Raw genomic sequence first — 10729 nt, 5'->3', positions numbered from 1 at the left:
CCCTGTACTGTCGTAAGAATAGCTTGCGGCGTCGTAACGCTGTATCTGCCCTCTACAAGCTAAATCTGCTGTCTTCTCCAGTACATACATGTACAGCATCTTATCATGAATCGTGGAAAATTTCCTGATCCGGGATTAGAGATGCTCTGATGCTCTTCCCCATTTTCTTGCTCGTGTTCGACGCCGCTCTATGTGCAGGCGACGTCACTGTTCAAGTAAATGGATTCTACTCGAGTCGATTAGAGGTCGTTTCTCTGAGTGGGCACTTCGCATCGATCGGTGCGTCGTCGAACGCGGAAGGAGACGCCGTAGAGGTACGTAGGCTTTATCGAACCTCCAGCTACGATTCGGCGTCCAGATCTGTGCTTCAGCTTCCCGCGTCGTGTTCGAGCGACAAATCAACGACTCCTCGACTTCATCCACACGGCTGGATTGCCGTCGTCGATTCGACGCGTTCGAGCGAGGATAACGAAACGAAATCGTGCACCTTCCTCTCTCAGGTACAGTATGTACGTACGCGGCTTTTCGACGTGGACTTTTGTCGCCTTCGTGCAGGCTCGGCGAGCTTTTCTGTGGGGAGCCGCTGCCGTCGTTTTTCTTGCAGGCGACAGTCGATCAAAAGAGGTGTCTTGAACTCTTCCTGTGTCCTTATCTTTATATGACGGTCGGGATTGTTTCTTAGTTTGATGCGGAGCAACGCGTTCATCGACCGGTTGTCATTTTGCTTCAAGACCAGGCTAGGAAATTCAGAGAAATTTTAGACAAGTGGAAAGGAACGGTTTTCAAGGAAAATGTGGTCATTTTTGTGTTGTTTTTGTTTAGGAAATGGAATCGCCTTGACGTGAAAATTTATCTTGATACATCATCGGCGTTGACTCACGTAAAGTTCCTTAGTAATAGTATGTGGTGTGAGTGTTGGAAGCTATCGAAGTTGTCCTACTTTTGAACCGTAGTTATTAGTCAGGTTTTGTGACGTCACTGTAACTCTTATATGCTCCAGGGTTTTGATCCTCCTCACGTATACCAACTGATACTGAACAGATTGTTTCAAAGTCTAATTCAAAGCATTTCTTAGTCTGTTTCACGAGTCACTCTTTGGACGACGTGCATTCGACCGGTCGGTCGTTTTGCCGGAACTGTCTGTCCCGGAAAGGAGACAGAAACGGTAAGAGAAGTCGCGTGTTTTATCAAGGAAAGCGTGTTTTACCGTGATTGTTACTTCAAGCAGTATTCATTGAATTTTATTTCTGCATCCGTCTTGCTTACGTTATTCTTATCTTTTCTATTTCTTATTCTAAGAGTAAGTGTGAGCCGATGTCAGTGGTAATTAGACGTCTGAACGTGTTTTATAGATGAGGATGGCGCAACATCGATCAAGGGTAGAAGAAGGAGTGCTGGAGGTAGTGCTGTACTCTAATTTTTTTGACGACTTTGACAGGGATTTCTTTTTCAGGCATCTTTGGCAAAGTTGGCTCAAGGCGTTGTTTCGAGACTTCCATCCAAACGCTACGTAGTGCTCCGCTTGAAGACGCGCAAGCGATCTAGTTGCCCAGCAACAGGTGACTCTTGCTCAATTTGTTTGGATGAGTACACTCTAAAGCAGGTACGATATGCGTCTGTACTGTAGTCACAGCAGGTTACTCATGATTTGTTGTTGCAGGTTTTACGAATATTGCCCTGTGGACATTCGTTTCATAGATCGTGTGTCGATTCTTGGCTTATTTCTCGGAGAACGTGTCCTCTGTGCAAGTATAATATACTAGGTAAGAAAATTTTGATAAACGAAAATTTTCTATTGATCTCTGTATCTATATGATAGAAGCGTTTTCGAAAACAAAATAAATTTTATTGAAGCTGCACACGTGCATCGAGTTCCCGTACTCTCGTGAAGCAGCCAACGCTCCGGGAAATGTTCTCTGGTTAGCTCGATATTGCTAGTCGCTTTCTCGTCTTTCGCTAGTGATGCTTGTTTCCATGTAGTCGGGATTTCGCTTGGAGTTGCCGGGTGGGCCCTCTCCGGGGTCCTCGGTCTCCTCGTCGCATTCTACGTCATCTTTACGCGTCAGAAGGATAGAAACGTACCGTCAGCGACGAATCATGGACAGCGAAAAGCCGAAAAGAGCCTAAAAATCGTCTACGCCTCTCAAACGGGAACAGCTAAAGTAGACTCCAAGAAATCCAGTAGAGCCGCAATAATCCTAATTTTTACCGGATACAGCGCTTTGCAGAAAGCTTGCACGACGATTTTCAGAGCAACAAATGGCAGTCGTCACTCGTCAATATCAAGGACTACGATCCGGAAGATTGCCTTCCTCAAGAAGTAGGTATTTTTGTTGCTATCTTTAGGTTGTCTAAATGTGTTGTATTACTAGGTTGATAGTCATCAGTTGTGTATCTTCATTCTTGCAACTTACACAGACGGCAAAGCACCGGAGTGTGGCACGTGGTTCGTTCAGTGGCTCGAAGAAGCGGTCAAGGATTTTCGCGTGCAAAAGTCGATGCTCAAGGGAATGGTGTACGCCGTTTTCGGATTAGGAAATAGCTTGTACAAAGAGCATTTCAATATGGTCTGTAGTGCAGAGAGGTCGGATGCAAATCATTGAAATTTTGCTCTTTCTTAGGTAGGGAAAAATGTGGACGAATGGCTGACGCGTTTGTCTGCGAAGAGAGTTTCTTCGGTGGGGCTCGGAGACGAGAACGTTGCCGCTAGTCGAAACGGAGGTAATTCGTTGCTTGGGGAGATTTTCATACCATGGCACTTTTATTTTTTCCGTTCTTTCGTACTGTAGGCATTGAGAAAGACTTTGCCATGTGGAAGAAACGTTTGTTTATCACTGTAGAGTCTTGGCTGTCTGGTAGCGATGTAGGAGGAGACGATTCTCCTCCTGCACTGTCAGCTCCCAATACGGTTGAGTACTGCGCATAAGTGAGAGCTCTACGCATTTTGAAAGATCTCTCTAGGAACTCGTGGAATCGTCAGACGAGGAAGATACGGAGGATAAGAATCTGGTTGATCTCGAGGATTTGGGGGGCGCAGTGAAGAAAGCGAAGGAAGAGAGAAAGAAGAAAGAGCTAGGCGGTGAAGCGTCGCCTCGAGATATGGTCACTTCCGTAATAAGACAATCGCTAACCAAACAAGGTGCCAGAAATTAATCAATTAAGTATCTATTTTACTTTTAACTCTATCTCCTCTAGGCTATCGTATTATAGGATCTCATTCTGGAGTGAAGATGTGTCGATGGACCAAAGTAGAAAATAATTATTCAACATCATTTTCCTAATATTTTTCCAAAGTCGATGCTTCGAGGACGAGGTGGATGCTACAAGCACACGTTCTACGGCATCGAAAGCCATCGATGCATGGAAGCGACGCCCAGTTTGGCGTGCGCCAATAAGTGCGTCTTCTGTTGGAGACACCACACGAATCCCGTTGGCACGGAGTGGAAATGGAATATGGACGATCCGAGCGCGATTCTGGACGGGGCACTTTCGAATCACTATCAAATGATTAAACAATTTCGAGGCGTTCCTGGCGTCAAGGCGGAAAAGTTTGAGGAGGCGAAGACAGCTAAGCACTGTGCTCTGTCATTAGTAGGTCAGACTGCAGATTCTTTATCAGTGATATCATCTGTTGTTTCTCATTCAAATGTCTTATCTAGGGGAACCCATCATGTATCCTAGAATCAATGAACTTATCAGCATGCTACACGAGAAAGAGATATCGACGTTTCTCGTCACCAATGCCCAGTTTCCTGACGCAATCAAGTGAGAGCCACTACTTTAGTACCGTTCCACGCAATAATTTACTAAACGCAATAGAAATTTACGGCCTGTGACTCAGCTCTACGTCAGCGTGGACGCCTCTTCCAAGGAGAGCTTGAAGCGCATTGACAGGCCATTATTCAAAGATTACTGGATGAGATTCTTAGACAGTTTGAGAGCGCTCTCAGACAAAGTACTTAGTCTTGCGCTGATAGCAGAGCGTGATTTCTCTCCGTAGGGGCAACGGACGGTGTACAGGCTGACTCTGGTCAAGGAGTGGAATACGGAGGAACTGGAAGGATATTCTAAGCTAGTTTCTCTCGGATCTCCCGACTTTATAGAGATTAAGGTATTATAAGCAAAAGCAATGGGCTAGAAAAGCATCAACGACAAATTCTAAGGGAGTGACGTATTGTGGAGAATCCAAGGCATCGACGTTGACGATGGAAAACGTGCCTTGGCACGAGGAGGTAAATATCTGAGTCGTGCATTTTGGCGGAAGTTATACGTTCGATTAGGTTGTGTCTTTTGTGCAAAAGTTGGCTGATTTGCTGCCTGATTACGAGCTCGCTTGTGAGCACGAACATTCAAATTGCGTTCTTCTTGCTCATAAAAAGGTTACAAACGAATGCGGCTATGAATTCATTATTGTAATATGCGTCCCAGTTTCTCATTGACGGCGTTTGGCACACGTGGATTGACTATGCTAAATTCCATCATTTGGTACGTTATACAGTAGTTGGCACAGTTACATCAACCGCCTGCTTTATTGTTTTATTGCGTAGATGCAAGATTACGAGCGATCGGGGTGTACGAGAGAGTTTACGTCGTCTGATTATGTTGCAAGGACGCCAGACTGGGCTCTCTACGATAATCCTCACCACGGCTTTGATCCTAACGAAACTCGCTGGCAGAGAAAGCGGAAGGCGAAAGATTTATCAGGCTGCTAAACGGGTGGTGCATTGATACGCACTACAGTTCTTAGGCTAAGCTGACGTGTTTCCAATGCATGTCGCGTGGGTCTCGCGAAATTTCGTGGCATATAATTCTTCGTGAGAGCTGGCCAATAGATTTCGCAAGCTGGGTGATTTAGCGCTGTAATGAGTTCATCAAGATTACTTTTTCTTAGCTGAGACTGGAATCGCTCTGGAGTCTCGCACTACTCTTCTTGGAAAAGTCCAAGGGAAAGAAGAGATTGGTTTGTTGGCGCGCTTGTGGAGTAGACTACGTAAGTCCCGGCGTGAGGTCGACTCAGAGTTTCTCTCTCCAATTCTACTAGTATGTTACGGACGTACAGGCAAAAGGAGCGGACGAGCTACGATGATCTAAAGGTAGGTCTAATATACGAACGAGGCCCCAATTTCGGGAACCACCTCTTTTATTGACACTCCGGTCACTCCCTGCACATATGACTTCAGATATTCGACGGCAAGTAAACTCGTTTGCGTTTGCAACGACTTCGGCTTTCCTTGGGATTCCCGACGGAACGCTTTCATCGTTTGCCGGGAAGTTCCATCATCATTTCTATTCTCTTCAGCCGCGCATTCGAGATCTACTTGTTTTTGCGCAGGGTTTCGGTGTCAAGAAATCATCAGGTACGTCATTCAAAAAGGTAGAGGTATGAATTGTCAAGTGATTCTTCCTTTTTTCTTGGATGATTTCTTTTGAAGGAACTGACTCAGCTGGAAGATCATTTGGAGAGTCAAAGGTAACTAAATTGTTAACTGTAAAGTTCGTTGTCTCATATACGTAGCGCGACTCTGTTTTACTGTGATAAGTGGAAAACCCAGAAAGAAGCAACTTTTATGCATATATAGTTTTTGTAGCGTAGTTAGTAATTTGCATGGTGCTAGCACGTGCTACGCGGTCTCGCATATCGTCTCGCTTGATGGCGGAGTCTTGTACGCTGTTGTGTCGCCATAACAGACAGCGCTACGAAAGCAGACATGCCGAGGACAAGTAAAGACAGCAGGTAGCTACGCTGTGTTTTTGTTAATTAATGTTTGTCTTTTAGAAGTGGGGTCCTGAGCATGACCCTGTGACCAAAAACTGCTCCTCAACCGGGGTCCTGAGCATGACCCTGTGACCAAAAACTGCTCCTCAACCGGGGTCCTGAGCATGACCCCGTTATCAAAAACTGCTCGTAGATAAGGGAAGGGACGGTTCATTTATTTAATAAATTGAAAAAAATTAACAGTGTTCCGTCGCGTTTCATGCACAGGCAGTTTTGACGGGGTCATGCCCAGGACCCCTGCCAGGCAGTTTTTGATGACGGGGTCTTGCCCAGGACCCCGGCGGAGCAGTTTTTGATGAAGGGGTCATGCTCAGGACCCAACTCCTAAAAAGACACACTTAGCCCCAAATGCGAGGCAATGAAATCGTCGTACCATAAATCCTTAGAGACTTGGATTGTGGTGAGACTGCACTGCAGTCCCTGCAGCTGATGTGTGCCTGCTACCGTCCTTTGTAGACGCATGCAGGCACGTTTTGATTTAGGCATAATTCTCCGACAGAGACTACCAATTACGGATAGTAGCCTCTATTCAAATATGCACGCCATAGTGTGGGCAGTTTTTCTCCTCGTGCCCGGGAGAGGTGGCCGTTTAGACGATATTGCCTCATACCACAAGAGGCATACAATGGCCTTTTAGGGGTTTGCCACATATAATTAAGTTACAAACTCCGTCGTCTCTTGGACCAACCCGTCCTTGCCGAGGACGTTGGGACCGCGGTCAACCTCTTCGTCCACCTCTTCTTCAATAAAAAACCTGAAAAACGTCAATCCGTTACAGTGTAGGACCCAAACGTCGTACCCAAACCTGCTACAGTAGAGTGCATGGATCGACCTCTGTCTGCGAGACGGCGTTCCCAGTCCTTTCTTCCGGTTCCTCGGGCGTTAGCGCGACTGGAACTCGCACTCGGCGGTAGGTCATGAAGGCGAAGGGCCTGATTGCCTCGCGTGCCGCTGTATCGCCTCCAGAGGCTGCTTCTAAACCGGTCGTTAGCTCGGTTCAACCAGCCGGCAGCTGTTCTCTACCAGATGGTGGCCCGTCTCAAATCGCTGGTAGTTCCGCAGCCGCTAGAAAACTCGGCTCCGTTCCACCAGCTTGGAACCAAACAGTTGCAGGCCTTTGAACACTCGGAAAGACTTCGCTCGAGCTCGGGCCTTCGCAATAAGCAGGACTTTTTCCCGGCGCTGCAGGTGCGTGCTAGCTGTGTCCTAATAGGGCGTGCTACCGCTACGAAATCCCGCTCGCTTCGATTTGCGTCGTCACAAACCTCAAGACAACAGATGTCAAAAAAATAGTTCACTCATTAAATGATTCCCACCTCGTTCACAACAAACAGCTTATCCTTTCCATGAAGCTTAGCGTCTGAAAAGACGTTTAAAAAAACAGATACAATATCGACATTCGACGGAAAGACCTGCTTTCGAATGAGGAAGAAGTAAACGAAGGTCGTTCATCAAATGGCGAGGTCTGCAGTGCACGTGTTTTTTGCACAGCTGATGTTAAACTCTTATGCTCTTTCAAACCTGTGCGTGATTCCTCTGGCGCAGAAAATGAGAACGCGCTGCTTATTTGTCCATCGAGGCTATTTAAATTCAAACAATAGAAATAATGAAGAGAGAGTGCGCGGGATGGCTGATGACAGAGCTCTTCCCTGCCACAATAACTAGCCTACAAACACATCTCTATCTATATTGGCCGTAAAGTTGTCGCCTCGAGGCTCCCAGGACGGCGATTCGCCGGTGCGTACAGTGCAGTTGATATTACGAGCGACTGACTAATACACGCGTTGATACAGGCTCTCTTGACCTTCTTGGCTCCCTGTTCGTCCTTGTCAGCCTCGTCCTTCCCTGAAGAACGACGGTACAGTGCAGCTGATATTACGAGCGACTGACTAATACACGCGTTGATACAGGCTCTCTTGACCTTCTTGGCTCCCTTTTCGTCCATGTCAGCCTCGTCCTTCCCTGAAGAACGACGGCGTTTCTTCATTATGGGTCACGTGGAGCGCTAAGAACCCCCGTATACTTTAGAGAAAATGATTTGCTTCGATCATTGATTAGTGATTTTGTTCAATACAAAGGTTTTGCTAGTATACATATATGATTTTTAAATACGTATTTAGCAAGTCTCTGGCCCACTTTACCATAGATCTACAGTACGATTGGTACAGTAAAGAAATTAATGTTGGCAGAGTTGAAGTTCATCAGCAGAAAACTGCACTCTATAATACCTGTAAATGCAGCAATTTGTAAACCATTTCCAACTGTAATTATAAACACATGACGAACGTGACCAAAACAACGTAGCTTCTACACTTGACACAGCTGTACTGAAACCCATATAACCCACCTAGAATCTAATCACTGTCCTCGCTAAAAACCACGTACGATAAGTCTCCTGACTCAGGACTTTCTACTATAAACCCTCTAAAAGAACTGTCACTATCATCGTCAAAATCTACGATAGTGCTCTCAAAGTTTGCTGCAATAACCTCATTACCTGAATTTTCCAATTCACTTGTATAACTAGCCGTACTGTTGTCATCACCCACTTTTTCTGCGGTTTCGCCTTCATCGAATGAAGAATAATCTGTGTAGTGCCCTAATGCCAAGTTTCACTCATAAAAAATTATTGTAGAATATTATCCTTACATTCTACTATGCCGGTCTCGTCCTCCGAAGACGACTCGGTCGCTATGACTACTGCCCTTCGTCGTCTTGAGGCTGTAGCAAGCTCATTGCCTTTTCGCCTCTTCTCTCTACCTCTAGACGCTACCAGAGGCGATGACGCAACTTCCTGATCATCTGCACTCGTTCCAAACGTACCAGCCTCGTAAGTCAAGCCTTCTGTCCTCTGCTGGCTATCGTGTCGTTTTGCTTTTCTCTTCTTCCGAAGGACTCTTCTTTTCTTGTACTCTGCTGTCGCTTTCTGGTTGCTGGCAGCAATTCTTTTCTTATCCAGACTCTTGAAAGCAGCAACAGAAAATTTCCCTGGAGGACTTTTCATTTCCTTGAGGAGCTGTACAAAGACCTTGGAACCATGGTTGAACTGCGCTGCTGCGATTCTTGTACCAGCAAGAATCATCAGACGTCCACGATACTTACTCTTTGGGACATAACTCCAAACAGTACTATGGAACGATTCATTTGCATTTTGCGTATAACCGTCCTTGCACCTCTCTAGAAGATCTTCATTAGACAAACGTTGGAATATTGGAAGTAACTCGTGAAAAAAGCAATGAGGAAGGCATCTGCTTGGCTGGTATCTGTTTTCACCAGTTGCTTGATCGCTTTGCCAGCGACACCAAGAATCTTCTCCCTCTGGACAGTATTGGTGCTGGTCTGCGACTGAGTGAGGACAAGTGTCATGCTGGAAAACATGTCCTTCTGACGGGGTTTTGGTGCTTTGCTTGCAGCCAGTATCTTCTGCATTCCTCGGTAAACAGCTGTGGTAAAGTACAGCCAAGATGTCCTTTTTCATTCTTTCAACATTTCCCAAATTTCGCCTAATTGCGTAGCCGTAATATGTGCTCAGTCTGTTTATAGCCATCTTTGTCAGCCGGCCACTTCCGCTAACGCGACCGAGGTCTTCCATCACAACTTTCTTGTTTGTATCCAACCAGTTTCTCAGGTTGGCACCCATTCGTTTGTGCACGTGGCCAACGCAATCAATCTTTTTCACTTCATGATCTTCACCATACATGTCCTTGACAAGGAAGTACGCCTTGGAGTCGCCATCACCGATAAATGTGGTGTAGCGCAAATTGTGTTTTTCAACGGATCGGCCAAAAATGTCTACAGCTCCTTGAGCTTCCATAGAGGCTGAAGATCCGTTGTAGTTTTTGTGGCAACTGGGAAGGTGCTTACGATACCAATCTAAGTAAACGACGCTGTCTTTGTCGACTCCACTTTCTTCCATGAGCTGGCAACTCTTACAGTAAGTACACTGCATTTGAAAGTCGATTACACGTCCGTTTAGAAGTGCTGCCTGCACACCGTAATGCGAAGAATATCCTCGCTTTGCCCATGTGCCGTCAAACGTTACAGCCGCGTCAATAACCTCTCCATCCCCAGTGCTTTTTGATCTGCGATACTCTTGAACGGCGTGGGAGGCAGATTGTTGAAACACGGCGTCAGAGGCGTTAGAAATTGCGCTGACATGGTTGCTCCAGCTGTCTGGTAAGAGCAGCGGCGGCATATTGAAAATACCGCAGAATCGATGAAAATCGGCTCTACCACAACCCATCGACAGTGCGGCTAGGACTGCTCTTCGGTTTACATCGTGGCTTGTTCCTTGAACGCCGGATCGCAATTCAGATGTCGGAAATGAATGGTTGTTTTCACACGATTTGCAATGAAAGACTAGCTGCGAGCAGAAGCCCTTCCTTCTGCTGTAATCTTCTTTGATAGTGAAGTCGGCGCTGTGACACGATTTGCAGACCAAAAAGGCGGTCATTGCCTTTAGCAGAGTGGCAATGTTAACGATGCGATAATGAGGCTCGTCGAGCGCAGACGTATCTACGGATCCAGACTGAGACACCGCTGCGACTGTTTGGTTCCAAGCTGGTGGGATGGAGCTGAGTTTTCTAGCGGCTGCGGAACTACCAGCGATTTGAGACGGACCACCGCTACCGGCTGGTGGAACCGAGCTAACGACCGGTTCAGAAGCAGCCGCTGGAGACGATACAGCGGCACGCGAAGCGATCAGGCCCTTTGCCTTCATGACGTAAGAAGGCGTGCCACGAAACCCCGCTCGCTTGGATTTGGTTCGTCTTCCCATTTTCAAAGAGAACGTAAACGACAATAATCGCAAACAGCAGGGCAAGGGCAAACAGTGAGACTGTACACGCTTGGCCACAGGAATGTGGCGTCCCGTATTAATCGCCCTACATACGTTAGTACAGTCAGAGATACAGTAGTACTGGTAGTACTGGTAGTACGTAGTACTGTTGTTAC

The 10729-nt window shown here is 46.5% G+C and overlaps 4 protein-coding genes across 7 annotated transcripts; 2 read left to right on the top strand and 2 right to left on the bottom strand.

Moving 5' to 3' along the window:
* Positions 1-119: 119 nt before the first annotated feature.
* On the top strand, positions 120-1919 carry LOC136187774 (RING finger protein 215-like). Of its 3 annotated transcripts, none has more exons than XM_065975456.1 (11): positions 120-314; positions 372-500; positions 556-624; positions 683-765; positions 823-880; positions 1076-1165; positions 1226-1300; positions 1353-1400; positions 1454-1603; positions 1661-1763; positions 1820-1919. In XM_065975456.1, the coding sequence occupies exons 1-11, from the start codon at positions 150-152 to the stop codon at positions 1840-1842; spliced, it is 993 nt and encodes a 330-aa protein (XP_065831528.1). In that variant the 5' UTR covers positions 120-149; the 3' UTR covers positions 1843-1919. The 3 variants fall into 3 exon arrangements, with proteins under 3 accessions (XP_065831528.1, XP_065831530.1, XP_065831529.1); XM_065975457.1 differs by having other exon boundaries at positions 121-314; positions 1229-1300; XM_065975458.1 differs by lacking the exon at positions 1226-1300.
* Positions 1868-4850, top strand: LOC136187773 (S-adenosyl-L-methionine-dependent tRNA 4-demethylwyosine synthase TYW1-like). Its single transcript, XM_065975455.1, has 16 exons — positions 1868-1919; positions 1981-2162; positions 2219-2320; positions 2373-2567; positions 2622-2721; positions 2790-2908; positions 2962-3139; positions 3196-3248; positions 3295-3595; positions 3660-3765; positions 3820-3955; positions 4001-4111; positions 4164-4232; positions 4281-4379; positions 4429-4485; positions 4548-4850. The coding sequence occupies exons 1-16, from the start codon at positions 1910-1912 to the stop codon at positions 4710-4712; spliced, it is 1983 nt and encodes a 660-aa protein (XP_065831527.1). The 5' UTR covers positions 1868-1909; the 3' UTR covers positions 4713-4850.
* A 1066-nt stretch (positions 4851-5916) lies between these two features.
* Positions 5917-7774, bottom strand: LOC136187775 (ribosome biogenesis protein BRX1 homolog). 2 transcript variants are annotated; one of them, XR_010669995.1, is made up of 7 exons: positions 7698-7774; positions 7581-7621; positions 7298-7356; positions 7189-7241; positions 6800-7136; positions 6582-6751; positions 5917-6530 (listed from the first exon to the last, which is right to left on the bottom strand). XR_010669995.1 is itself a non-coding variant. In XM_065975459.1 (7 exons), coding segments are annotated over exons 1-6 (540 nt in total). In that variant the 5' UTR covers positions 7722-7761; the 3' UTR covers positions 5917-6530; positions 6582-6750. The 2 variants fall into 2 exon arrangements, 1 of the variants encoding a protein (XP_065831531.1); XM_065975459.1 differs by having other exon boundaries at positions 6800-7041; positions 7093-7136; positions 7581-7761.
* Positions 7775-8067: 293 nt separating this feature from the next.
* Positions 8068-10617, bottom strand: LOC136187772 (uncharacterized). The gene is made up of 2 exons (XM_065975454.1): positions 8426-10617; positions 8068-8375 (listed from the first exon to the last, which is right to left on the bottom strand). The coding sequence occupies exons 1-2, from the start codon at positions 10551-10553 to the stop codon at positions 8131-8133; spliced, it is 2373 nt and encodes a 790-aa protein (XP_065831526.1). The 5' UTR covers positions 10554-10617; the 3' UTR covers positions 8068-8130.
* Positions 10618-10729: the final 112 nt, after the last annotated feature.

This window comes from Oscarella lobularis, chromosome 5 (genome assembly GCF_947507565.1).
Source record: "Oscarella lobularis chromosome 5, ooOscLobu1.1, whole genome shotgun sequence".
NCBI lineage: Eukaryota > Metazoa > Porifera > Homoscleromorpha > Homosclerophorida > Oscarellidae > Oscarella > Oscarella lobularis.
Note: the sequence above shows the minus strand (reverse complement) of the source record. Positions and strands in the feature narration are given on the sequence as shown.

Excerpts from the sequence above, each read along its gene's own strand:
- LOC136187775 (XM_065975459.1), bottom strand. The coding sequence starts at position 7,721 with ATGGACGAAAAGGGAGCCAAGAAGGTCAAGAGAGCCTGTATCAACGCG. Across the intron at positions 7,357-7,580 it reads ACGAACAGGGAGCCAAGAAG|CCTCGATGGACAAATAAGCA; the intron begins GTCAAGAGAGCC and ends GAATTTAAATAG. Across the intron at positions 7,042-7,092 it reads AGCTGTTTGTTGTGAACGAG|GTTTGTGACGACGCAAATCG; the intron begins GTGGGAATCATT and ends TGTTGTCTTGAG.
- LOC136187774 (XM_065975456.1), top strand. The coding sequence starts at position 150 with ATGCTCTTCCCCATTTTCTTGCTCGTGTTCGACGCCGCTCTATGTGCA. Across the intron at positions 766-822 it reads TTCAGAGAAATTTTAGACAA|GAAATGGAATCGCCTTGACG; the intron begins GTGGAAAGGAAC and ends GTTTTTGTTTAG. Across the intron at positions 1,301-1,352 it reads TTCTATTTCTTATTCTAAGA|ATGAGGATGGCGCAACATCG; the intron begins GTAAGTGTGAGC and ends CGTGTTTTATAG.
- LOC136187773 (XM_065975455.1), top strand. Across the intron at positions 2,163-2,218 it reads CTCAAACGGGAACAGCTAAA|CGCTTTGCAGAAAGCTTGCA; the intron begins GTAGACTCCAAG and ends TACCGGATACAG. Across the intron at positions 2,321-2,372 it reads AAGATTGCCTTCCTCAAGAA|GTTGATAGTCATCAGTTGTG; the intron begins GTAGGTATTTTT and ends TTGTATTACTAG.
- LOC136187772 (XM_065975454.1), bottom strand. The coding sequence starts at position 10,553 with ATGGGAAGACGAACCAAATCCAAGCGAGCGGGGTTTCGTGGCACGCCT. Across the intron at positions 8,376-8,425 it reads CGAGACCGGCATAGTAGAAT|GGCACTACACAGATTATTCT; the intron begins GTAAGGATAATA and ends ACTTGGCATTAG.